Here is a 27283-nt window from a genome sequence, read left to right on the forward strand (position 1 = left end):
TCTGTGGCATATGGATGTATTAGAATATCCACCTAAACAACAAGGTGTTACTTCTCCAATGATACCAAAGTCATGGATGTGGCCATCACAGGTACTGAATTATAAACTGGGTTATAACTGTCCTCTGATGTGGAACTTGTGGTGTAACTGTTTGAGATATTGAGTAAAACTGACCTGAGAGTTTCCAGTGTACAGTGTGGACTCCCCAGTCCAGCAGAGAGCAGCTTCACTCCTGAATCCTGCAGATCATTAGTACTCAGGTCCAGCTCTCTCAGACTAGAGGAGTTAGAGCTGAGAACTGAGGCCAGAGCTTCACAGCATCTCTCTGACAGATGACAGCCAGTCACCCTTCACACAAACAATAAACACAACATGTTAGGAACTGTGATTATTTTTTTTATTGAAATTTCTCATAAGACATGTTTTATTAGTTTAACTAAATGTCAATACAGTAGATCTTTAAATTATGACACTTAGATGTCAGATAACTAAAGATTTAAGATAACCTTTAGTTAAAAGAAGAATCCATTATTTAACTTTACTAAACAACTCTCAAGTGCACCTTACTAGTCATGTTTCCATCTAAAAGGTGAGGCGAATCTTTAGAATGTTCTCAAAAAATACATTTGAATCAAGTGTGTTTCCATCAAGTGGTTGGAGCGGAAAAACTACACGCATTCCAGGACTTCTCGTATTATTACTGCAGGTTTCAAATCATTCTTTCCAGAGGCCCTCCAAAATGATTCTTTTGAGGCTTTCAGGGGGTCAGAGGTGTCCAGCTAGGGGTAAGACCCTCCAAAGACCCCCTATACTTCTCCCTGCTCTAAACTACCACTGTCCAAGTGTTGTACTCCTTGTTATTTATGTGCCGTTTTGGCTTTCTGTCTTGTAATGTTGTGTTGTTATGTTGCTGTGTAATACATGTGAGCATACCAAAACAAATTCTTATCAACTGTATTTTATATACTGTTGAAATGGCTAAAATAAACTTGAACTTGAAATAAACTTGAACTTGAGAGAAAGAGGCCACGTCTCCCGTCTTCCTTGGGCACCGCGACCGTGACCATGGCACTCCCGCGACGCCGTGCCCCGTGAACGAATGAATGAATGGCCCGGGAACCACGGGCACCGCGGCCCGGGCAACTTGGGCACCACGAAAACAGATCGCGCACAGAGGCCTAATTAGGCCAATATATTTTGTACTTGAAATGCAATGTTTTTTCACCCAAATATTTAGAAAAGTTTAAGTTAGTTTAAAAAAATCACGTTCCCAGCGCCCCCCCCAGGTTGTGCGAACGCCCCCATTGAGAAACCATGCTATAGACCCTCGGGAATCTTTGGTATAATGGCTGAGACAAATATCGAATTATTATTTTTTACAGTTTTTTTCGCTTACTTATTTTTCCTAAATAGTTATGATTCACTAACCGGTTAAACGTGTACACGTGTACCCGTGCACACCCCTACTGGATATATTAAGCTTTGAAACACGTTTTGTGTGACAATTGCAAGTTTCAAATCATTTTTTTTATATCTTTCCAGAGACCATCCAAAATGTTTCTGTTTCTGTGGCATATGGATGTATTAGAATATCCACCTAAACAACAAGGTGTTACTTCTCCAATGATACCAAAGTCATGGATGTGGCCATCACAGGTACTGAATTATAAACTGGGTTATAACTGTCCTCTGATGTGGAACTTGTGGTGTAACTGTTTGAGATATTGAGTAAAACTGACCTGAGAGTTTCCAGTGTACAGTGTGGACTCCCCAGTCCAGCAGAGAGCAGCTTCACTCCTGAATCCTGCAGATCATTAGTACTCAGGTCCAGCTCTCTCAGACTAGAGGAGTTAGAGCTGAGAACTGAGGCCAGAGCTTCACAGCATCTCTCTGACAGATGACAGCCAGTCACCCTTCACACAAACAATAAACACAACATGTTAGGAACTGTGATTCATTTTTTTATTTGAAATTTCTCATAAGACATGTTTTATTAGTTTAACTAAATGTCAATACAGTAGATCTTTAAATTATGACACTTAGATGTCAGATAACTAAAGATTTAAGATAACCTTTAGTTAAAAGAAGAATCCATTATTTAACTTTACTAAACAACTCTCAAGTGCACCTTACTAGTCATGTTTCCATCTAAAAGGTGAGGCGAATCTTTAGAATGTTCTCAAAAAATAAATTTGAATCAAGTGTGTTTCCATCAAGTGGTTGGAGCGGAAAACTACACGCATTCCAGGACTTCTCGTATTATTACTGCAGGTTTCAAATCATTCTTTCCAGAGGCCCTCCAAAATGATTCTTTTGAGGCTTTCAGGGGGTCAGAGGTGTCCAGCTAGGGGTAAGACCCTCCAAAGACCCCCTATACTTCTCCCTGCTCTAAACTACCACTGTCCAAGTGTTGTACTCCTTGTTATTTATGTGCCGTTTTGGCTTTCTGTCTTGTAATGTTGTGTTGTTATGTTGCTGTGTAATACATGTGAGCATACCAAAACAAATTCTTATCAACTGTATTTTATATACTGTTGAAATGGCTAAAATAAACTTGAACTTGAAATAAACTTGAACTTGAGAGAAAGAGGCCACGTCTCCCGTCTTCCTTGGGCACCGCGACCGTGACCATGGCACTCCCGCGACGCCGTGCCCCGTGAACGAATGAATGAATGGCCCGGGAACCACGGGCACCGCGGCCCGGGCAACTTGGGCACCACGAAAACAGATCGCGCACAGAGGCCTAATTAGGCCAATATATTTTGTACTTGAAATGCAATGTTTTTTTCACCCAAATATTTAGAAAAGTTTAAGTTACTTTAAAAAAATCACGTTCCCAGCGCCCCCCCAGGTTGTGCGAACGCCCCCATTGAGAAACCATGCTATAGACCCTCGGGAATCTTTGGTATAATGGCTGAGACAAATATCGAATTATTATTTTTTACAGTTTTTCGCTTACTTATTTTTCCTAAATAGTTATGATTCACTAACCGGTTAAACGTGTACACGTGTACCCGTGCACACCCCTACTGGATATATTAAGCTTTTGAAACACGTTTTGTGTGACAATTGCAAGTTTCAAATCATTTTTTTTATATCTTTCCAGAGACCATCCAAAATGTTTCTGTTTCTGTGGCATATGGATGTATTAGAATATCCACCTAAACAACAAGGTGTTACTTCTCCAATGATACCAAAGTCATGGATGTGGCCATCACAGGTACTGAATTATAAACTGGGTTATAACTGTCCTCTGATGTGGAACTTGTGGTGTAACTGTTTGAGATATTGAGTAAAACTGACCTGAGAGTTTCCAGTGTACAGTGTGGACTCCCCAGTCCAGCAGAGAGCAGCTTCACTCCTGAATCCTGCAGATCATTAGTACTCAGGTCCAGCTCTCTCAGACTAGAGGAGTTAGAGCTGAGAACTGAGGCCAGAGCTTCACAGCATCTCTCTGACAGATGACAGCCAGTCACCCTTCACACAAACAATAAACACAACATGTTAGGAACTGTGATTATTTTTTTTATTGAAATTTCTCATAAGACATGTTTTATTAGTTTAACTAAATGTCAATACAGTAGATCTTTAAATTATGACACTTAGATGTCAGATAACTAAAGATTTAAGATAACCTTTAGTTAAAAGAAGAATCCATTATTTAACTTTACTAAACAACTCTCAAGTGCACCTTACTAGTCATGTTTCCATCTAAAAGGTGAGGCGAATCTTTAGAATGTTCTCAAAAAATACATTTGAATCAAGTGTGTTTCCATCAAGTGGTTGGAGCGGAAAACTACACGCATTCCAGGACTTCTCGTATCCTTTTCATAACATGCTCTCTCTTAGGTATATAGTGGAATTATGTTGTTTTCCATGTAAAACATTTGGAATATTTTTTTCTTCGATGAGAGCAAGGAAAACTTTTATCTCTCCATCGGTCCACACGTATCTATTATTCACATTGCCCATCTGTTCCATGGAAGTATTTAAAGGATACAGTGTACATATTGATAATTTGAAATTCATTCCAGCCTTTATACCACAGATACACTAGGGTCTATACTAGCATATATAACCGCGTTTTCTGATTACAGTTTAATGCATTTTTCACAATTTACCAGCTCTTCAGTCGTTTACTAAATAAACGACTGGCCGATAGATTACTTATACGGTGAGAGTAGTTGTCCAATTTCCATGTGTGAATGGACTAAGGAATCATCAATAGTTCACTCAGAATGCATAATAATGTAGTGGTCTCACCCTATAGTCTGTGGGCCAGGATTGATGCAAAGACAATCCTGGCCAAGCAGCAGAAGCTAAGTGACAATGTCACAACATTACTGGCCCATTTATGGGTGCACTAAAGATGCAAGAGTATCCCTAATGTTACTGTTTATAACACAGGGCGCTTTAAGACATTTAGAGCAGCCCAACTTCTCCCAGAACCACTACACCACTGCTTACAGCTGTTGAAATACAGCTGGACTTAACTATCAATTAACAAGTATTAATCATTGGCTTTCCTTATTATTAGTTCATAATGAATAGAGCTTTAAAGCGTTCGTCTCTTCACTGGGTACACAATATAACAATGTTATTCTGTGTCCTATTCAGATTTGTGAGTAAAGAATTAGCTATTTAAATAATGAGTACTGGAATAGTAAGCTTTAAAACACGTTTTGTTTGACAACTGCAGGTTTCAAATCATTCTTTCCAGAGACCCTCCAAAATGATTCTTTTGAGGCTTTCAGGGGGTCAGAGGTGTCCAGCTAGGGGTAAGACCCTCCAAAGACCCCCTGTACTTCTCCCTGCTCTAAACTACCACTGTCCCGTATACGGGCAACAGTGGGGGGGCAATAGTACTATATTTTGAGTTCATTTTATATTTATAATTGAAAGGTTGCAGGCATATGGATGTATTAGAATATCCACCTAAACAACAAGGTGCTACATCTCCAATGATACAAACTCATGGATGTGGTCATCACAGGTCCTGAGTTATAAGCTGGGTTATAACTGTCCTCTGATGTGGAACTTGTGGTGTAACTGTTTGAGATATTGAGTAAAACTGACCTGAGAGTTTCCAGTGTACAGTGTGGACTCCCCAGTCCAGCAGAGAGCAGCTTCACTCCTGAATCCTGCAGATCATTGGTACTCAGGTCCAGCTCTCTCAGACTAGAGGAGTTGGAGCTGAGAACTGAGGCCAGAGCTTCACAGCATCTCTCTGACAGATGACAGCCCTTCAGCCTTCATACACAAATTAAGAGAACAGGTTAGGAACTGTGATTAAAATAACATACTTCTTCAACTTAATAGATAATGAAGAAATGTGGTTATTCAATATTGGGTTTCAAATGTCTAACAATAAGATAGTTGTTTTGCAGTGTTTGAAAAGTCGTTTTGTATATTAATATAACTTTTTGATGCAGTATTTTTTTATATTATGTATTGTATTGTAATTCATGTTATTAAGTTAATCTAAAGCAATGTTTTGTATATAATTAGGTGTTTTATATATTATGTATATTTTGTTGTGAGGAGAATAAACATCATAGCGTTCAGGAATGACTTTGCGAGCACGAGACCTAAAGGTACGGCCACACTGAACGCGTTACGTGTTTAGGATTAGGCCTAACCTGCTGCTTCATCATTGTGTGTCACAATAATGGTTCAACGCGCCTTACGTGCCTACGGAGCTAGATGAGCCCACCCAAAACTTATTTTCTCCCGCTCCTTTTCTTTTGCTCCACAAACTTGGCTGAGATCACCACCATCGCTGCGCTGTACTTGTTGTGGGAGTTCGAGGAGAGCAGGAAACCCAAACGCCGTCGTGTTTGGGTGCATGACATCCTCCGTAGGCGCTCACAGCTGGGTGAGTTTCACCACCTCCTCCAGGGACTCTGCCTGGATGACGGCCGGTTCCAGACGTATTTTCAGTTGACTGGGGCCATGTTTGATGACCTGCTGACCCGGGTTGGTGCCAGGATCTACCGTCAGGACACCAAGTACAGGCGCTCCACATCAGCTGCAGAGCGCCTGTCCTCCGTCTCTCTGCCAGTGACGTCGGGTCAAGCTCAACGCTGATTGGCTAAGCATCACGCGTAGGAGCGTAAAAGTTACATTCTTTGAACTCTGCAAGTAGGTGCGTTGGGCGCGTTATTTAGGTGCGGGAAAACGCGTCTAACGTGCCTAATGCGCTGCTTAAGAGCGTGTAACGCATATACGGGTTTTCAAATTGGGTGAATGTGAGCCTCCCCTTAGAGTAGGTAAGGACAGCCGAGCCCCCCCCCCCCCCCCAAAAAATTAATTAAAAAAAACAATCCTGTCCGCCAGACCTAACACACGCCTCTTCATTAATTACAATTTTTTGTGTGTTCCAGGCAATGATGACTTTCAATAACTAATCAAATGTAATTATTTTTTAATATTGTATTTGAAGACATTTTATTTCCACAACTTTTTTAAAAGTGCATTCATAAACGATTCGTTGCATCAGCAAATAATTTCCAATTTCATGCAGGCCAAATAGAGGCAATTTATAATCAACCATCAGTAGGCCTATCCACAAGTCAACAAAACAAAGCTACAACCAACGACGCCCGATGGCTGAAATCGGTGCTGTGTGTCTGGGTCTTCAGCGCACTTTTGAAGGAGATGAAGGAAATTTGTTAACGATTTCAGCCACATAAATCCTCAGACTTCAACAACAAACAAAATGCGCCAAATTCACATAATTTGCGCTACGAGCGGCATCAGCCCTATGGCCCAACCAACTTATGCATTCAAGACGACCCAACTTTGACTTTCAATTTAATCGTCCATATCAGTGAGAACAATGAGGCCTCGCTTTTGATGCGCAGAGTTGTTCGATGCGGGGCTGCACTGCAGAGAGAAATAAACGCAAGTCGTCTTCCACCTGCAGCCTTGATCTGTATTTGTTTTTAATCAGGGTCAGTGCGGAAAACCCACATTCAGATAAGTAGGTGGAGGTGAAGGAGATTAGGACTTTCAAAGCCTTTGTGGAGCCTTTGTGGAGATCGCTCTCCACAGGAAACCAGAAACGCATTCAGGATCATATTTCCTACGATTTTTGCTGGGTCCGGTCTCCACCCTTAATGCTGACTTCTGGTGACTTGGGACAAGGAAACGATGCATTTAAAACTAATACACGCACGCACAATTACCGATATCAACAGAGCGTCATACAGATGTGTATTCTTTCTTTGCGTGTAGCGTGTTGCACCTCCCCTGTGGCTCTTTGGCGCTCCCCAGGGGAGGCGCGCCTCACCTATTGAAAACCTCTGCCCTAAACCAATGGTTCCCTATGCAAAAATGCAGATTTTCTACTCCTATAACGCGCGTAACACGCTCAGTGTGGGCGTAAATTAGGCAGCATTTGCACGATTGGGGATGTCAGTTGCGTGCTGCTTCGCTTTACATGCACACTTTTATGGTTGTAAATCTGTTAAATGTCTTCTGATATTGAACCTTGTGGTGGAACTGTTTGACCATTGAGTAAAACTGACCTGAGAGTTTCCAGTGTGCAGTGTGGACTCCCCAGTCCAGCAGAGAGCAGCTTCACTCCTGAATCCTGCAGATCGTTGGTACTCAGGTCCAGCTCTCTCACACTAGAAGAGTTGGAGCTGAGAACTGAGGCCAGAGCTTCACAGCATCTCTCTGACAGTTCACAGCCCTGCAGCCTTCACAAAAAATAAAGAGAACAGGTTAGGAACTGTGATTAAAATAACTTACATCTACAACTTATTACATAATGAAGAAATTTTGGTTATTCCATATTGGGTGTAAAATGTATAACTATATGAAAGTTGATGTGAAGGGGCGGCAGTAGCTCAGGAGGTAGAGCGGGTTGGCTGATAACCTGAAGGTTGCCGGTTCAATCCCCGGCTCCTCCTAGCTGAGTGTTGAGGTGTGCTTGAGCAAGGCGAGTGTGAATGTGTGCGTGAATGCTGAATGTGAGGCAATAGTGTAAAGCGCATTGGGTGGCCAATGGTTAGAAAAGCGCTATATAAATGCAGTCCATTAGTTTTGCAGTGTTTCAAAATCGTTTTCTATATTAGTATTACTTTTTGTTGCTGTATTATGTACACTGCTCAAAAAGATAAAGGGAACACTAAGAAATGCCACCCACACCATTACTGACCCACCGCCAAACCGGTCATGCTGGAGGATGTTGCATGGACTAGAACGTTCTCCCCGGCGTCTCCAGACTCTGTCGCGTCTGTCACATGTGCTCAGTGTGAACCTGCTTTCATCTGTGAAGAGCACAGGGCGCCAGTGGCGAATTTGCCAATCTTGGTGTTCTCTGGCAAATGCCAAACGTCCTGCACGGTGTTGGGCTGTAAGCACAACCCCCACCTGTGGACGTCGGACCCTCATACCAGCCTCATGGAGTCTGTTTCTGACCGTTTGAGCAGACACATGCACATTTGTGGCCTGCTGGAGGTCATTTTGCAGGGCTCTGGCAGTGCTCCTCCTGTTCCTCCTTGCACAAAGGTGGAGGTAGTGGTCCTGCTGCTGGGTTGTTGCCCTCCTACGGCCTCCTCCACGTCTCCTGATGTACTGGCCTGTCTCCTGGTAGCGCCTCCATGCTCAGGACACTACGCTGACAGACACAGCAAACCTTCTTGCCACAGCTCGTATTGATGTGCCATCCTGGATGAGCTGCACTATCTGAGCCACTTGTGTGGGTTGTAGACTCCGTCTCATGCTACCACTAGAGTGAAAGCACCGCCAGCATTCAAAAGTGACCAAAACATCAGCCAGAAAGCATAGGAACTGAGAAGTGGTCTGTGGTCACCACCTGCAGAACCACTCCTTTATTGGGGGTTTCTTGCTAATTGCCTATCATTTCCACCTGTTGTCTATTCCAGTTGCACAACAGCATGTGAAATTGATTGTCAATCAGTGTTGCTTCCTAAGTGGACAGTTTGATTTCACAGAAGTGTGATTGACTTAGAGTTACATTGTGTTGTTTAAGTGTTCCCTTTATTTTTTTGAGCAGTTTATATTATTTATTGTATTGTAATAAATGTTATTAGTTTATTTAATGCGATGTTTTGTATATGGGGCCTGTCTCGGTAAAATAGCTGATTTCCAGCGGGTTCCTGTTCCGCAGCATATATAACATGTAACAGGGACAAGGCACATCACACATCACATTTACATACATCACATAACAGGGACATAGCATGTCAGACATCAGTAGGACAATCATATAGACAGCAGACTGAGCACAGACAGTGATCTATATAAGTCAGTGTTGAGGAGTAACAGTTTATAAGCTTTTTTGAACTGTGTGATGGATTGTAATGCTCTAATGTGATGGGGAATGCCATTCCAGAGTTTGGTGAAAGTATGGATGAAGGATCTCTGCCCATAGCCGTTATTGTATGCGGGCACTGGCTGGAGGGCCATGGAGACAGATCTAGTGACTCTCACTTGGGGCACGTTATGTGTTGGTAAGAGGGAGATGAGGGTTTGTGAGGTGCTGTGTTGGAGTTGAAAATAAAATGTGATAGCATGACTGTAAACAACATTTTGAACGGACAGAGCGTGTGATTGAGCAGTGGTGTGTCCATTTTGGAAGATTGCTGTGGATCTTTAAAGCTCGGTTGTATAGCCATGCGATGGGTTCAGTAACTTCCTTGGTGGTGAGAGACCATATTGGTAAACAGTAGTAGTTTAGAGTAGTTACACACTTGTGGGAGATCCTCAATGTATAAAAGAAAAAAGCAAAGGCCCAAGGACACTTCGTTGTGGAACACCCATGTCACACCCTAAGGGCTGAGGTGTTGCATGGTCAATTTTGACAACTTGTGATCTGTCTGATATCATAGCGATCAGGAAAACACTTTGCGAGCACGAGAACTAATACAGCCTTTGTGCGCTTGGGGGTGTCAGTTGCATGCTGCTTCACTTTACGTGCACACTTTAATGGATGTAAATCTGTTCAATGTCTTCTGATATTGAACCTTGTGGTGTAACTGTTTGACCATTGGGTAAAACGGACCTGAGAGTCTCCAGTGTACAGTGTGGACTCCCCAGTCCAGCAGAGAGCAGCTTCACTCCTGAATCCTTCAGCCGATTGGTACTCAGGTCCAGCTCTCTCAGACTAGAGGAGTTGGAGCTGAGAACTGAGGCCAGAGCTTCACAGCATATCTCTGACAGACGGCAGGCAATCAGCCTGCACACACAATAAAGAGAACAGGTTAGGAACTGTGATTAAAATAACATACATCTTTAAGCTATTCAATAATGAAGGAATGTTATTAGTTTAACAAAAAAAACTGAATAATTAGATGTATAAATGAATACTTCTATATTCTATTGTACTGAATATTCTCTTATGTGTACTATAATATATTACACGTAAATAGGACACATGCAGATGTTTTGTATATTATTATAACTAGTATGTTTATTCTGTTATGAGCAGAATAGTAATACATGTTGTAATGAACCCACAGAGATCTTTTTCAGATTATTTTAACCTTATATTCCAGTTATATTTATATTGTGTAGTGTGTGTAGTAATACATGTTATTAGTGAACCTACAGAGATGTTTTGGAGGCTTTGACCACTGGCAGCAGCCTCAGAAGACCCTCTTCTGAAGCAGAGTATTCCTTCAGGTCAAACACGTCCAGCTCCTCTTCTGATGTCAGTAAGATGAAGACCAGAGCTGACCACTGAGCAGGGGAGAGAGATTCTCCGGAGAGACTTCCTGATGTCAGATACTGTTGGATATCCTTCACTAGAGAACAGTCGTTCAGCTCATTCAGACAGTGGAACAGATTGATGCTTCTCTCTGGAGGTAGGTCTCCTTTTATCTTCTTCTTGATGTAAGACACTGTTCCCTTATTGGTCTGTGAGCTACTTCCTTTCAGTCGCAGCAGACCTGTTTTAATCTGAGTGGTCAGTGATCTTTTTTTCTGTCCCAGCAGACCTCGTAGGACAATCTGATTGGTCTCCAGAGAGAGGCCCAGGAGGAAGCGGAGGAACAAGTCCAGGTGTCCGTTCTCACTCTGTAAAGCCTTGTCCACAGCACTCTGGTAGAGGAGGAGTTTATCTTTCCTTGAGGTTGGTGGTTCTTCTGAGAGCAGATTGACACCAGTATCGATGAAGGACATAAAGACATAAAGGGCAGCCAGAAACTCCTGGATGCTCAGATGGACAAAGCAGAACACCTTGCCCTGGTACAGCCCACACTCCTCTTTAAAGATCTGGGTGAACACTCCTGAGTACACTGAGGCTGCTCTGATATCGATGTCACACTCTGCCATATCTGCCTCGTAGAAGATTAGGTTCCCTTTCTCCAGCTGATTAAAAGCAAGTTTTCCGAGAGAAACAATGATCTCCCTGCTCTCTGAGCTCCAGTCTGGATCTGTTTCAGCCCTCCCATTGTACTTCCTGTCCCCCTGTATGGACTGAACCCTCAGGAAGTGGCTGTACATCTGAGTCACGGTCTTGGGCATTTCTTCGATCTGGGATTTTTTGTTTTTGAAGATGTCCTCCAGAACTGAAGCAGTGATCCAACAGAAGACTGGGATGTGACACATGATGTGGAGGCTTCGTGATTTCTTGACGTGGGAGATGATTGTGCTGGCCAGTGTCTCCTCTCTGAATCTCTTCCTGAAGTACTCCTCCTTCTGTTGGTCGGTGAACCCCCTCACCTCTGTCACCATGTCAACACACTCAGCAGGGATCTGATTGGCTGCCGCAGGACGTGTGGTTATCCAAATGCGAGCGGAGGGAAGCAGGTCGCCCCTGATGAGGTTTGTCAGCAGCATGTCCACTGAGGTTGATTTTGTGACATCATTCCATATCTGGTTGTTCAGGAAGTCCAGAGGAAGTCGACACTCATCCAGACCATCCAAGATGAAGACAACTTGGAACCGGTCGAATCTGCAGATTCCTGCTTCTTTGGTATCAATAAAGAGGTGATGAAGAAGTTCCACCAAGCTAAACTCTTTCCCTTTCAGTAAATTCAGCTCTCTGAAAGTGAGGAGAAATGTGAAGTGTATGTCCTGGTTGGCTTTGCCTTCAGCCCAGTCCAGAGTGAACTTGTGTGTTAAGACGGTTTTACCAATACCGGCCACTCCAGTTGTCATCATTGTTCTTATTGGTTGATCGTGTCCAGGTAAGGGTTTAAAGATGTCCTCACATCTGATTGGTCTTTCTTCCTTGGCTGGTTTCCTGGAAGCGGTTTCAATCAGTCTGACCTCATGTTCCTTGTTGACCTCTCCACTGCCTCTCTCTGTGATGAAGATCTCTGTGTAGAAGTCATTCAGACCTGTTCGCTCTCCTGCTTTAGGGAGTCCCTCAGACACACACTTGAACTTCTTCTTCAAATGAGACTTGATTTTGTGTTGGCACTCGACAGCAGCAGATCCTAAATGAGAATGAAGAGAAGACATCAGATAGTGGAGGGAGACATCAGTTGAACCATGTTAATATATCCTGTAAAATGAACGATTTCATGATATTTAGTGACTTAATTACTTGTGGTACAAGAAGCTGGCCATGAAAAATTAATAAGCAAAATTTTTGGTTATTTCCACAGTAATACGATCGACCTATTGATATTGATAATGATAGTGAATCAGTGGAAAGTGACTTCACATCCTAATCTAACAAGATATTGCTGCATCTCTTATTCTGCTGTTGATTTGCAATTTATTGTTTAACATTCTTTAACCTGATGGACCCACAATAACCCTTATTAAAGAAGTCTGGGTAGTCAGGAAGCTTCAGCTTGTTCAGAATGCTGCTGCTAGAGTTCTAACAAAGACCAAAAAATTTGATCATATTACACCAATTCTAAAATCGTTACATTGGCTTCCTGTAGGTCAGAGAATTGACTTTAAAATCATGTTGCTAACCTATAAATCCCTACATGGTTTAGGCCCAAAATATTTAACTGATATGCTTCCACTACATTAGCCTTCTAGACCACTAAGATCCTCTGAGACCAATCTGTTAATTATCCCCAGAGTAAACACAAAACATGGGAAAGCAGGATTTAGTTACTATGCAACAAATAGCTGGAATAAACTCCCAGAGGATTTAAGACTTGCCCCAACTCTGAGCACCTTTAAAACAAGACTGAAGACTTTTATGTTTGCTATAGCTTTCTGCTAAATCTTAAATACATTTAACTTTGCCTTTCTTTTCTATTTTAATACTAAAATGCCTTTTTCTATTTTATGTTTGCTTTAGCTTTCAGTTACATATCTATTGTTTTATTTTATTGTATGTCAATGTTTATATGTGAAGCACTTTGAGTCTGCCTTGTGTATGAAAAGTGCTATATAAATAAAGTTGCCTTGCCTTGCCTATTATCTGGATCAAACTATTTAACCTGAAACCCCCACATTAACCTTTCATATCTGGATCAAACCATTTAACCTGAAACCCCCACAATAACCCAATATATCTGGATCAAACCATTTAACCTGATACCTCCAAAATAACCCTACATATCTGGATCAATCCATTTAACCTGATCGACCCACAATAACCCTACATATCTGGATCAAACCATTTAACCTGATACCCCCACAATAACCCAACATATCTGGAACAATCCATTTAACCTGATACCTCTACAATAACCCTACATATCTGGATCAAACCATTTAACCTGATACCCCCACAATAAGCCTACATATCTGGATCAATCCATTTAACCTGATCGACCCACAATAACCGTTCATATCTGGATCAAACCACTAAACCCCCAAGAAGAAAGATCTCTCCACAATGATGAATTACAAATGAAAATACATTTTCATTCTGTCTTCAAGATAAGAGCCTCTTACCGCCCCACAGTGTGTCGGCAAGTTCCTCCTGGTTCATCTCCATCAGGCAGAGCTTTGTGATGTTCACCACTCCCTGTATGGCGCGCCTCCTCTGCTCCTCCTTCTCACCATCTAGCTCCTCCTCCTCCCTCTGACTCTCTGAGCATTGTGGGTAATCTGGGAAGAGATCCCTCCAGAGCTTCTTCAGCTCCTTGTCGAGGAAAGCGTGTGCGTTCTCCTCAGCCCTCTGGAACAGAACAAACATCAAGGAGAACTTTACTCTGAACTCACTGCCGACATAAGAAGCATCTGTCCTGGATTCACGTCAGCTGGTCTAAAGAGGGAAGCCTGGAGACTATGAGCTCCCCAAGAGATGCTTTCTGATGTTCATGTAGAGCTGAAGTCAAACTTCTTGGTGGACATTTACACACCTTGATCAGCTCTGTTTGAGGCTGCTGTACAGACTGAGCACTGGTAACCTTTGACCTCTTCTGGTGTGGCCTGTGAGGAACACACACACACACACACACACACACACACACACACACACACACACACACACACACACACACACACACACACACACACACACACACACACACACACACACACACACACACACACACACACAGCTGTTACACAGACTAATGATGGAGTCATGATGTATCACTGCTGAGCTCTGAGATGGAAAACAGTCACAGACAGAGAGATCCTCTTCTTACCTCTCAGGGGCGGATCTACTGGGGTGGCATGGTGTGGCAACTGCCACCCTAAAAAAAGCCTTGCCACCTAATGCAGGACAATTCGATCAGGAATGATAGAAACTGGATCTCTCTTTAGTTTTCGTTTATTCTCTCTTTACATCATGACACTGGGTCGCATATCATGAACAATCAACAATCAAACAATTTACAAGGTCCCTATATAACCTTACCCCCCTCTAATCAATTAATTCACGATTGTCTGTGTGTGACATGACGTCACCACTAAGGTGCGCTTGTTTTTAGCACCTTTAAAGCTGCAACAGACTCCCGGCCAATGAGACTCTTCTGGTTCTCATTACACATCAAGTTCAAGGGGATACAGTAATTGTACTGGTCTTCTGATTAGGTTCCTTGAAGGTAGCATAACAAGGCAAGAGCGTACCTTTCCATCTCTTCCGATATAAACTTCTTTGATTCTTCCCATTTTCCAAAGATGTTTGGGCAGTTTGTCTTCATTCACTAGGATAACGTCTCCGAGCTTTAACTCTGTGCATCTTTTTACATGAGATGAGCAATGTGCAGATCGTAGCTCCAGGAGATATTCCTTCTTCCAGCGGGTCCAATATGTATTGATTAGGCGCTGTCTGTATTTCCACCTTTTGTTTAACTGACGTTGGTCTGTGTTGGGGGCCGCTGCGGTTACGTTGCCAGCGGATGGGAGCGCTGTTAGACGCTGACCAATTAGAAAATGGGATGGCGTTAGAGGGACAGGCTCTTCGCTGCTGGTGTGGGTGAAAGTGATGGGACGGGAATTAACAACTGCTTCCACTTCTATCAGAATGGTTTTGATTTCTTCATATTTCAGACATGATCTTCCCAGAACTTTACGTAGGCATGTCTTCACCGACCTCACCATTCTCTCCCACATTCCACCCCACCAAGCAGCTCTTTCTGCTATAAACTTCCAGATTATTCGTTTTTCAGCAAAGAATTCCTGTAGTTCTTTAGATGACAGGGAATCCCACAATGCTGTCAACTCCTTGTTGGCTCGTTTAAACGTTTTAGCATTGTCTGAATATATTGTGGTACATAGTCCTCTGCGTGACACAAAACGTCTGAACGCCAGCAGGAACTTTTCCGTAGTCAAATCAGTCACCAACTCTAAATGAATGGCTCTGGTGACTGCACAGGTGAAAAGAGCAATATAACATTTTCCTTGATTCTTACTGTACATAGGTCCAGCAAAATCCACTCCCGTGATCTCAAACGGAGGCGCTTCTTCAATGCGCTGCGCAGGTAAAGGCGCTGAAATCTGCTGGGCTGGTTTGGCTTTATATTTACGACAGATAAGACAAGCGTGTACAACTCTTTTCGTTAGTTGTCTTCCTTTCATTATCCAGAATCTTTCTCTCGCTTGGTTTAGCGTGTCTTGGCGACCAGAATGCAACACTTGCTGGTGACATTTTCTTACAATCAGCTCAGAAAACATGTAATTTGCAGGGAGGATGCAGGGATGCTTTTGTTCAAACTTCAATCCGTTCATATGTAACCTGCCTCCCACTCTTAGTACTCCACTGTCATCCAGAAAGGGACTTAGAGACTTAATTTTGGACTGAAAGTTAACTTCTTTACCTCTTTTCAGTTGATTGATTTCTTCGTAGAAACTTCGATTCTGTGTTAATCGGATCCAATAAAGCTCTGCTTCAGCGATTTCTCCAGCTGTTAATGTTCCAGTGCTTTTTGCCTTTTCTCTGGCGTTGTTTATGAATCGTCGGACCCAGGCAGTAATCCGCAGCATTCGGCTGAGGTCACTGTGGTTCTTTATTTCGAGTATTTCCATTTCCTTTGAACCTTTGGAATTTAACAAACTGGTAATTTCCACAACTGCCATATTTTCTTTTACAGCGTCATCATTTTCGTTTGGTTCAATATCATTGTCACGGTAATTTACATCGCTTTGCTCAAGCCACTCTGGGCCCGTCCACCACAGAGTGTTGTCTAGCAACTGGTTCACACTTATGCCCCTTGTGGCGCTATCGGCAGGATTTTCTTTCCCTTTACAAAAGCTCCACTGCTCAGGTTCTGTGAGACTCTGGATCTCTCGGACTCTGTTTTCCACAAAGGGTTTCCACTGTTTTGCTGAACTTTTTATCCAGTGCAAAGTTATCATAGAATCACTCCACAGTTTCACTTGATTCTTTTCCATTTCAAGGTGCGTATTACATAGTGACTGAGTCTAGCTCCGATGAGAGCACCGAGGAGTTCTAGTCTCGGTAAAGTTACTTTTTTAAGTGGCGCTACTCTTGTTTTTGCTGTTATAAGAGTCACTGTGCACTCACCATTTTCGGGGATAACTCTCATGTAGGCAGCTGCGCAGTATGCACTTTCACTCGCATCACTGAAAACTTGAACCTCTTTTTTAACAGGTGGATTCAGGTCAGTGATGCGAGTGAAAGTGCATACTGTGCAGCTGCCTACATGAGAGTTATCCCCGAAAATATCCAGCTGCCACCCCAGTTGGCAGCGGCAAATTCATTTATTTATTTTTCTTGCTTTTACAAGACATTTACGAAAGCCAGTTTCAAATGACCGACTGCAAGTGAATGCAGCCAGGAAATATTGCCCCATCCCGCCAGCCCCCCCCCCCCCCCCCCCCTCCCCGAGACTCCCGCCGGCACTGATTTTGAATACAAGGAAGGCGCGAGAGTCCTCCAAACGAACGAAGCAAGCGGCGCGACAGAGAGACTACATTCTTGAGGTAATACTGATCAACCGTCTATCTATGAAGAAATTATAATAATTAGAAAAGAGCAGGGCGGTGTATTACAGAAACATCATAGTTTAAGACTTAAGTTAAGATTGGAATGCCTTATATATAGCTGCATAACAGGCGCGTGCCGTCCATATGGGCAGGTGGGGCGGCGAACTCCCTGCAAAAGCATGCTCCCAAAAAAATAAGTTCCTCAGTAAATCACTGCTCCATGTTTATTTTTAATAATGTGATTGTCACATTAACTATCTATAGTTTCTGTAGGCTTTCCGACTATTTTTGTTCTGTTGATATCAAATTGATGGTGGCGATTCTAGTTGAGTTTAACGTGTCATGCAATGTGGGGCGGCGGAGCTCAACGACCGCGTCCCTCCGTATGTTTCTCGCATAACCCTGCAGGCTGCAATAAGAATTGCAATACGCAAAATGCTATAAGACGCCCATATGGTCGTAAAGTAGTCTGCCCCATGGTAATATTCTAGGAAAATCGAATTACTCCGCATGTATCTTTCGGCATTGAAGACTATTTATTTATTTATTTCAGCAGGTATTCAAATTGCATACCTGATTTCATACCTGATTTAAACAGCTGTTATTGATAAATATCTGATTTCAAAAGTGTCGTTATTGAGAGATTTGCACTCATCGTCGGGCCAAGTTCCAAATCGAAGGTCTGCTTGATTGATGACTTGTATTTGTACTTTTCATGTATTTGCAATGCACTCGCTAAGCCTGTTGTTAAAATAAAACATGGAATAAATAACTTCCCTATAAGGGACATCATATGGCGAATGTTGCGGATGGCACTTCAAAAGCGTGCAGTAACATTAGGCTATTAGTTTATTTTTAATTCTTATTCACAATTCAGCGCAGCATTCGAATTTTGCCTTTTTTTTTCTCAGCGCAGCATTCGACACCATCTCCCACCCTCTGCTCCTGGACCGCCTAGCTGGTATTGGGATCACTGGTGCTGCACTCTCCTGGTTTACATCCTACCTCACCGGCCGTCAACAATTTGTTCAACTAAGCAACCACAAGTCTGGGTGTTCAGGTGTCTCACTGGCTGTCCCCCAGGGGTCAGTCTTGGGTCCACTCCTCTTCACCACTTACCTCCTCCCGCTGGGCACACTCCTCCGTCACCATGGGGTCCATTTTCACTGCTACGCTGACGACACACAGGTCTACATCTCCACCAAACCCACCCCTGCCATCCCCCCCACCTCCCTCATTACGTGCCTGGAAGAGATCCGGAGCTGGTTGAGCAGGAACTTCCTGAAACTCAATGGAAACAAGACCGAGGCCCTGCTCATCGGATCCAAATCCACCCTCACTAAATCACAACACACCCCAGCTCCACTCATAATCATCGATGGATTCCCAGTACCCTTCTCCTCCAAAGTCAAGAGCCTCGGCGTCATCCTGGACAACACCCTCTCATTCGCACCCCATATTCACAACATCACCCGGACTGCATTCTTCCACCTCCGCAACATCGCCAGACTCCGCCCATCACTGACCCAATCCAGCACTGAAATCCTAGTTCACTCATTTGTCACATCACGCATAGACTACTGCAACGCCCTCCTCACCGGACTCCCCACCAAACTCATCAACAGACTGCAGATCATTCAGAACTCAGCCGCCCGGATCATCACCCGCACCAAATCATCTGACCACATCACCCCTGTCCTCATTCAACTTCACTGGCTCCCAGTACACTACCGCATCCAATACAAAACCCTACTCCTCACCTACAAAGCTCTCCACAACCTAGCCCCCAGTTATCTCTGCGACCTCCTCCAAGAATACACTCCCTCCCGCTCCCTCCGCTCAACCTCTGCTGGACTACTATGTAGCCTATCCCCACATCACGACTCACTTCAATGGGTGCCCGGTCATTCAGCTGTTCAGCACCCAGGCTCTGGAACTCCCTCCCCCCACACATAAAACAGTCAGACACCATTACAACCTTCAAGTCACAACTCAAAACTCACCTGTTCAAACTCGCACACAACGTCTAACTGATCACTGTTTTGATTGTTTTTTGTTTTGTTTTGTCTTGTTTTTGTTTTATTTATTTCTTATTGCTTATGTTTATTTATTTATTTATTTATTTATTTTTTCCACAATGTCTTGTTTTTTAAAAAATGTATGATGACTATATGCTCTGTAAGGTGACCTTGGGTGTTTTGAAAGGCGCCTCTAAATTAAATGTATTATTATTATTATTAATTAGTTTAGTTAACATGTTTTAATGTAGCTCAAAATATACATGTTAAAAATATACATAAATTGTGGGTGTGGTCATACGCCAGTAGTTTCTGCCCCACCGAAATGAAGGGGCACCGCCCGCTAGTGAGCCTAGTAACCTAACGGCTCAATCCAACATTGTTTTTCAAATGTATGTTGCCTAGCAACCGAAGCTGCCCGGTCTCTACGTACTCTCAACCTATGCTCTCCCTCTCATTCAACCCAGCCTGATATTAAAGCGAAATTTGGTATGAGGGTATGGAGGACCACAAGTGTCACGGAAATAGTAATAAAGAAATAGACTAAATAATAAAGTAATTCATTATTTGATCTTTTAATGGGCAATAAAAGAGGAATTACAAAAAAATATTTACAAATTAAATATGAATCCATCAATAAGTAGCTCAAATTAAAAAGGGATTTACAAAAACAACATAAAACAGTCAATAAATACATCATTTAATAATATCATAAATAAATGATGCAATTAAAAAATCGATTTTAAAATGCAGTTTAAAAAGAGAAATAAATAACTGGATTCACAAATTGAATTAAGAACACAGATTTTAATCAGGCATTTAAATGGGCGATTTCCTTGGCATTTGCATTTCCATTTCCCCGCTGCTTTTCCTTTTCCTATTAGCTATTCGATTAGCTTAGTCATTTAGCTTCTCCTACTAGCCTCTCCATTTAGCTTTTCCTTGACACTTTGGTCCTTGCGCTGGCATATGATTTTGGATTCGATTTAAAAGAAAATGCCCTGTTATTCCAGGCTCATTTCACTTCAGAGTTATAGTTCAAAACCCCATAGGGTCACCCAAGAAGTTTCAGAACATTCTGATATGGAGTTTCAAAATAAAAGCCCAACAAACATTCCAATATGAGACTTATTACATATGATTTTGGATTCGATTTAAAAGAAAATGAGACATTAGATATGATTTAGGTATGAATTTGGATTACATTTAAAAGAAAATGCCCTCTTATTCCATGCTCATTTCACTTTATCTAGTGGGCTTTTAATTTGAAACTACGAATCAGAATATCCTGAAACTTCTTGGGTATCACTACTTTTACTATCCATATCAAACTTCGGTTTTGGCGTATCAACTTCGTTATAGCTCGGTCGCTATCTTAAAGCCTCAATTTGGAGAAGAAAATATATTTTAATTAAATTCGGCCGGTTGGCGGTTAAACCAATAAAAATAAAAATATTTAGAAATATTTTTATTTTATATATTATAAATATTTTTATTTTATTATTTATTTTCTTTAAAGTTATTTTCCCAGCAAACTGGCCTGTTCCCCTAGAGGAACCGTATGGGGAATCCAAGTTGAAACAACTTGCCCAAAGGTTCAGACTTGATGACAGAAAAATTCTTGAAGGCTATAGGGATTTTAAGGATAACTCAAGCATCATTCCAGAAAACCTTGCACCACTCCTGAATATCGACCATCTCATTCCAGTTAGCACTGCTGAGTGTGAGAGGGGGTTCAGCTTAATGAACATCATAGTGTGCCCCCTGAGATGCAGTCTGCACTTGGTCACAGTGTCGTCCTTGATGTTTATTCAACTGAATGGCCCACCACTCAGCCACCACAAAGTTCAATCCAACACGTATGTGAAGTCCTGGCTGGTGAAGCACAGGGGAGCCATGAACTCCAGAACACGCCCCTGCAAGGCAGGACCTGACGTGGAGGACAAGGAGGCCCTCTGGGTACTACCGTGAAAAGCATGCATACTAATACACACACATACACACATGCCATAGATAGATAGTTCTTAATCTACACATACTTTTCTTTACTGTTGAAATTGTAATAACTTGAATAAACTACAAACACATTAATTGACTGTCATTGATTGATTTAATATGACTTTAATTGATAACATAATGGAATATAGCCAGGCTAGCCTTACAGAGTCGCAACACTTTGCGTTGTGACGAGGTCGGTCTGATCACAAAATTCCTAGTTTACCCACCTCTAATTTGACCACTACAGCCCTGGCGTAGCCTAACTAGTTTGTGAACGACCCAGAGAAACGCAACGCAAATTCAATGTGAACATGTATGAGGCTTTAATAAAATCCAAGACGATTTTTAAATTCCGCCACACATTTTTTAAAAGTGTCTCAAAAAGAGGGCATATCCGGGCAAAAGAGGACGTCTGGTTACCCTACGTACGGGAAACCCATTTGATTCCTACCTGTAACACTGTTTAATAGCGGCCCAAATTGGTGAGCGCTATCCTGGTAATTTCTCTGCGTGAGAAATACGAAGTGTGGTGGCGTGTGAGCGTGTTCATGGGTTGAATTGCGTGTGTCTCACGCCGAATGCGTGAGACTCGAGAGCCCTGTTACTGGTATATTATCCCGGATGCCGGACAGTCGCAGTTCAGCAAAAGTGGCGTAGAAGAAGGGGGAACTGTGCAGCGCCGTATGAATGTATTAAATATGCAAATTTGATCGGACCTGACTGGAAAGTATTACCCGACACAGTGGCGGGTGAAGTGACACAATTCACCCGCCACCTTACAAATCCACCCGCAAATGGCGGGTGGCGGGCATTAATTTCCATCCCTGACGCACACACACGCACACACACACACTTACATTTTTGCCTGACTTGGAAACATCAGTGCCAGTAAAGTCTGATAACAAGAACCAGGATTTATGGACGTTTGATAGAAGCTGTATCTTTATGATCTTTGTTATTCCTCACCTCTTCTCAATAGACTGATTTCCATCTTTAAACGTAGCAGGAGGATCCATAGACCAGCCACTCTTCATAGAGACACAGCTCGGACCAGGGGAGTCTGCTCTCTGCTGCTGGACTCTTCTAGAAAACAAGAACCAGGATTTAAGGATGTTTAATAGAAGCTGTACCTTTATAATATATGATGAATCCTCACCTCTTCTCGATGGACTGATTTCCATCTTTAAAGGTAGCATGATGTTCCATAGACCGGTCACTCTTCATGGAGACACAGCTGGGTCCAGGGGAGTCTGCTCTCTGCTGCTGGACTCTTTTAGAAAACAAGAAACAGGATTTCTGGAAGTTTGATAGAAGCTGTACCTATACAATCTCTAGGGATGTCAAGTTCTGGTCGGTTGGTTGACTGGTTAATCGATATGCACTTGTTGGACCAAATACTCTTTAGTCGGACAATGGCTGGTGTTCCTTTAATAAGAACAAAGAGCTTCTTAATCCATTATTTTAGGGCCGGGAGGGACAAATGCAGACCGATGTGTTTTATATTTGAGTGACGGACTGTATTGTGTTAGAAATAACATTAATTATGAATGAAAATAAGGTTGAAGGCTCCATAGTTTCTGTTTTAATAATTAGATGGTTTAATAAACTATAAGACTTATAAGACAAGAGGTCAAACCCCCGGGTTTCTCAACGTTGAACTGGCCCATAAGGAAGACCGCTAGTCCTAACTTACTGAACCTTTACTCCGCAATTAACTCATTGATTGCAACCAAGTCATCGATCTGGCAGCATTTGTTTAAAAAGGACGACAAAAAAGCATGCAAACGGTAAAGTAAGTTTGTGGGTAGATCAGCTAAAAAGGCATGGGTACTTTTTTCTTAATACGTCTGTGATTCTTCATCTCCCTTCGTGTTTAACGCTCACTAGGCTTTGAGTGGGAACACATCAGAATTGGCTTCTTGGTACGAATCCCAGCAGCATCCAGTGGGCCCCATTATATTACACACAGATAAAAGCTATAATCAATTCTTCTGTGGTGTCTATAAACGACGCTGCCCGACGCTCCGTGGCTCGTCCGCTGTCTGCTTCATATTGAAGCTCTGCCCTAACCGAGTGGACTCGGACCGAGGGGGTCTGAAACCCACTGCCCTTCTCCAAACAGCCCTTATGTGATATTGAGGCTAGCAGGTAGAGTACAACGCACTGTGGTAGATTATGTTGATCCAGAGATAACGGACGCATTGTTTTATAATCATCTTTTCACCATCGACCAATCGATTGGTCAGAGAGTTGGTTGAATTTAAGACTACAGCCCAAATCATCATCTCTAATCATTTCTTACCTTTTCTCAATAGACTGATTTCCAACTTTAAAGTTAAAAGGAGGTTCCATAGAGTGGTCACTCTTCATGGAGACACAGCTGGGTCCAGGGGAGTCTGCTCTCTGCTGCTGCTCTGGGCTTCAACATACACACACACACACACACACACACACACACACACACACACACACACACACACACACACACACACACACACACACACACACACACACACACACACACACACACACACACACACACACACACACACACAGCTATTCCTCAGACTAATGATGGAGTCATGATGCATCACTGCTGAGCTCTGAGATGGACAACAGTCACAGACAGAGAGATCCTCTTCTTACCTCTTAGCTTTGCTCCGGCGGCCATGTTCCCCAGACAGAGTGGTCTTAGAGGTAGGACCCCCCTCCTCTATCTCCTCATCCATAGTAGACTGGAGACCTGGACACAAACACAACTCATCCATCACTTAATTTGCCTTTTGAACTTTAGCTGTTTATTGAGAGAGAAGATCATTGTGACTGCGTCACACTAAAGCATTATGGACGTCATAGACCATCAATATGAACCCCACAACATAACACTGCCCTCACTACAGTACAGATGTGTACAGCAGATGACGGATGAATAATTAAACACCTTGGAGACTGTAACTGTGCTTAAACTACAATACAAAAAAGATAAACAATAGACTTAAAAAAAAATGCATTGCGGTACAATTAAAAGTAAACAACGTTACTTTCATTTGTGTCGAGTACAGTGTTATATTTTTATATAGGCTATATATTGAGATCGCAGTGTGCGAAATACCCGTCAATATTCGGGATGTCCTCATCCCCAGATTGTTGCGCAACATCAATCTAAATGTTCTCAATATGCAGTAGGCCTAGGCCATAACATTACAATATTTCAGGGATGCAAGCCAAGACAATCAGTCTATATCTATAGCCTACATGACAACACACACACACACACACACACACACACACACACACACACACACACACACACACACACACACACACACACACACACACACACACACACACACACACACACACACACACACACACAATTAAAGCACACTCATAAAGCAAAACTGACATAGGAGCCTGCATCGGCTTAAGTTGTTGGGATCCACGTTATTTTATAAAAGGGAGAGGCAAACATGACAATAATTGGCCCCATTCTGGCGCACTCAGAAGAGCAATGAACTGAATAAATGCCAGGTATATAGCATATCAGAGACGGGCACATAATCAGTGCACTTGCAAATGAGAGCCTGCAGTATGTCCGATCTTGTGACATTATTTAACCATCCATCAACAGCTCATACGATCAGACAGATACATCATTGAACACATACACAAAGCCCACAACAAGCCAAACACAACCAAGGCAGGTGCGCTCTCTCTCGCACAATCACACAATCACTCCAACTACTCCAACTGCAAGGCTAGGCTGTTTTCAAGACCACAACTAACCATGCAGTAGGCTAAACACAACAGTGCACAACAATCAAGTATTTACATTGCGTCTATCTTCTGTTGCACATGGCTAATTTGAATATTTGCGCAGGTATAACGGTTGTGATTGGGTCTAAAGGACTGAAAGACAGGACAAACACATTGGTCCCTTTCAAAGGTATATTTGTGATTTGTACAGCAGGATCACAGGTCACGTCAACTAGTTCTGCTAGTATATACACATCACATATATACAAATTAGGGATGGGCATAATTAATCGATGCTCGATAATCGATCGTTAAGAAATGCGTCGATCAATTTATATTGTTATCGATCAAAAGGACGTTGTGTTGCATACTGTGAGTCTTGAAGCATTTAATTGAATATCACTATGTGGGAGAAATACCACCCTGCCGACTGGTGGAAAGTGAATGGAAGAAGGTTCCTGTCAAAGTTAGCGCAACAATACCTCTGCATCCCCGCAACTTCGGTCCCGTCAGAGCGGGTGTTTTCTGCTGCTGGACTGACAGTTACAAGGCTGCGTTCGCGTCTGACCCGCGAGCATGTTAACATGCTTATATTCCCAAACAAAAATATGTAGGCTGGAGTTATGCTTTGGACAGTAGGGACAGTCACCACCGTATGTGAGTCGCTCTTTTTTTTCTTAATGTGTCTCTCGCTCTGCTTTTCTTTCGGCTTGGTGCCTCTTGGAGTCGTTACATTTTGCCAAAACGGTGATATTTTAGCAACAAGTTCAGCCTTATATATGTTCAATAAGGTATTGCTTTTAGATAGACTAGTTCATGCAATTGTTTGTAAATGGGTGGCTCATCTTTTTGTTGCAAGCCTTTTCCGCGCGCCGGCTGCAGCCTATAGGCATTATATGTCGGCCTTTTTTCCCCCGTTTTTTCAAAACAGTTATACCGTTTAATGCCCACTTTTAGCCTACTGCCTTTGTTTGATTATTGTTGTCCGATAAGTTGGCTACTTATTGTAATTGGAATAGGCTACAGATTTAGTCTTGTTGAATCGTTTCCAAACCTTTAAGAGCGCCTGTAGGCGGCTAGGCGCATTGTTCGGACTTTACGAGCGCCGCATAGGCCTATAACCTATGATGCCTGTATTTATTATTTTAAAACTGTTAAACAGTTGTAGGTCTCCAAGTTAACCGTATTGTATTAATATTGGCCCATACATTATTGTTGGAATAAAGATTTCATTGATAAAAACATGCTGCATTTTCTACCAACGGGAATTTCAATATAGCCTAGAAAAAAGTTAATGATTAATCGATAATTGATCGATAACTCTAGCGATGCTCGATCAAGGAAATTTCTTCAAATGCCCATCCCTAATACAAATAATACAATGATAACATTACATTTACATTTCGGAGCAGCATACCTGAAAGACAGGACAAACACATTGGTCTCTTTCAAAGGTATATTTGTGATTTGTGTTGGGCAAAATAACCTGCTGAGCACATCACATGTACATTATAAATATAGCTAACTCCTACCCCAGCCTGATGAGCACAACACATGGCAGTCACATTCAACTTTTAAACACATAACACACACATGATAACATAGTCAGGTCGAGGCCAGAGCACTGTTTCATCCTCAGAACGGGAGGGCCACAATCAGGAGACTCTTTGAGGCGCTCCCCCATCAGGAAGAACACGAGGAGACACACTAGGGCCTGAGAGCCAAGGTCACGCAAAGCACTGTTTCATCCTCAGAACGGGAGGGCCACAATCAGGAGACTCTTTGAGGCGCTCCCCCATCAGGAGGAACACGAGGAGATACACTAGGGCCTGAGAGCCAAGGTCACGCAAAGACACACAGAACCACATACGTCTCAAACGCACACACCTCACCAAGAGGAAGATACAGCATAAAACTGTATCACACAGACACTTCTGCCCCACTTCTTCTGAAGCAGACCTTCCACGGAGGCGAAGCTCTGGACGAACCATCAGCGCTGATTAGGGACTTAGACATATTCGATTTCTCACGCTTTATGACTCTGTATAACCGTTGCCACTTTACTTAATAAATCCAAGGTCCTCGTGCCGACAGACTTTATTACCTCTCCGTCTCATTTCATCTGGTCCAGTAACTAGACAGACCGTTTTTCCCAACAATTTGGTGACCTCCGACGTGATTTTTTCTGAATTGAACACGCAACTGGGAAACGAGAGACGGAGAGC

General features: G+C 42.6%; 1 protein-coding gene across 1 annotated transcript; it reads right to left on the bottom strand.

Annotated features, from left to right (window-relative positions):
* LOC130385400 (NACHT, LRR and PYD domains-containing protein 12-like) lies at positions 1 to 26539 on the bottom strand. Its single transcript, XM_056593898.1, has 13 exons — positions 23949 to 26539; positions 23605 to 23721; positions 22459 to 22572; positions 22269 to 22385; positions 14253 to 14322; positions 13843 to 14068; positions 10580 to 12413; positions 10034 to 10207; positions 7530 to 7703; positions 5077 to 5250; positions 3304 to 3477; positions 1740 to 1913; positions 1 to 348 (listed from the first exon to the last, which is right to left on the bottom strand). Exons 1-13 carry the CDS (start codon positions 24068 to 24070, stop codon positions 48 to 50), a joined length of 3771 nt encoding a protein of 1256 aa, XP_056449873.1. The 5' UTR covers positions 24071 to 26539; the 3' UTR covers positions 1 to 47.
* Positions 26540 to 27283: the final 744 nt, after the last annotated feature.

This window comes from Gadus chalcogrammus, chromosome 7, assembly GCF_026213295.1.
Source record: "Gadus chalcogrammus isolate NIFS_2021 chromosome 7, NIFS_Gcha_1.0, whole genome shotgun sequence".
Lineage (NCBI taxonomy): Eukaryota > Metazoa > Chordata > Actinopteri > Gadiformes > Gadidae > Gadus > Gadus chalcogrammus.

Excerpts from the sequence above, each read along its gene's own strand:
- LOC130385400 (XM_056593898.1), bottom strand. The coding sequence starts at position 24,070 with ATGGATGAGTTGTGTTTGTGTCCAGGTCTCCAGTCTACTATGGATGAG. Across the intron at positions 14,069-14,252 it reads CTCAAACAGAGCTGATCAAG|AGGGCTGAGGAGAACGCACA; the intron begins GTGTGTAAATGT and ends GTTCTGTTCCAG. Across the intron at positions 12,414-13,842 it reads TGCCGACACACTGTGGGGCG|GATCTGCTGCTGTCGAGTGC; the intron begins GTAAGAGGCTCT and ends ATTCTCATTTAG.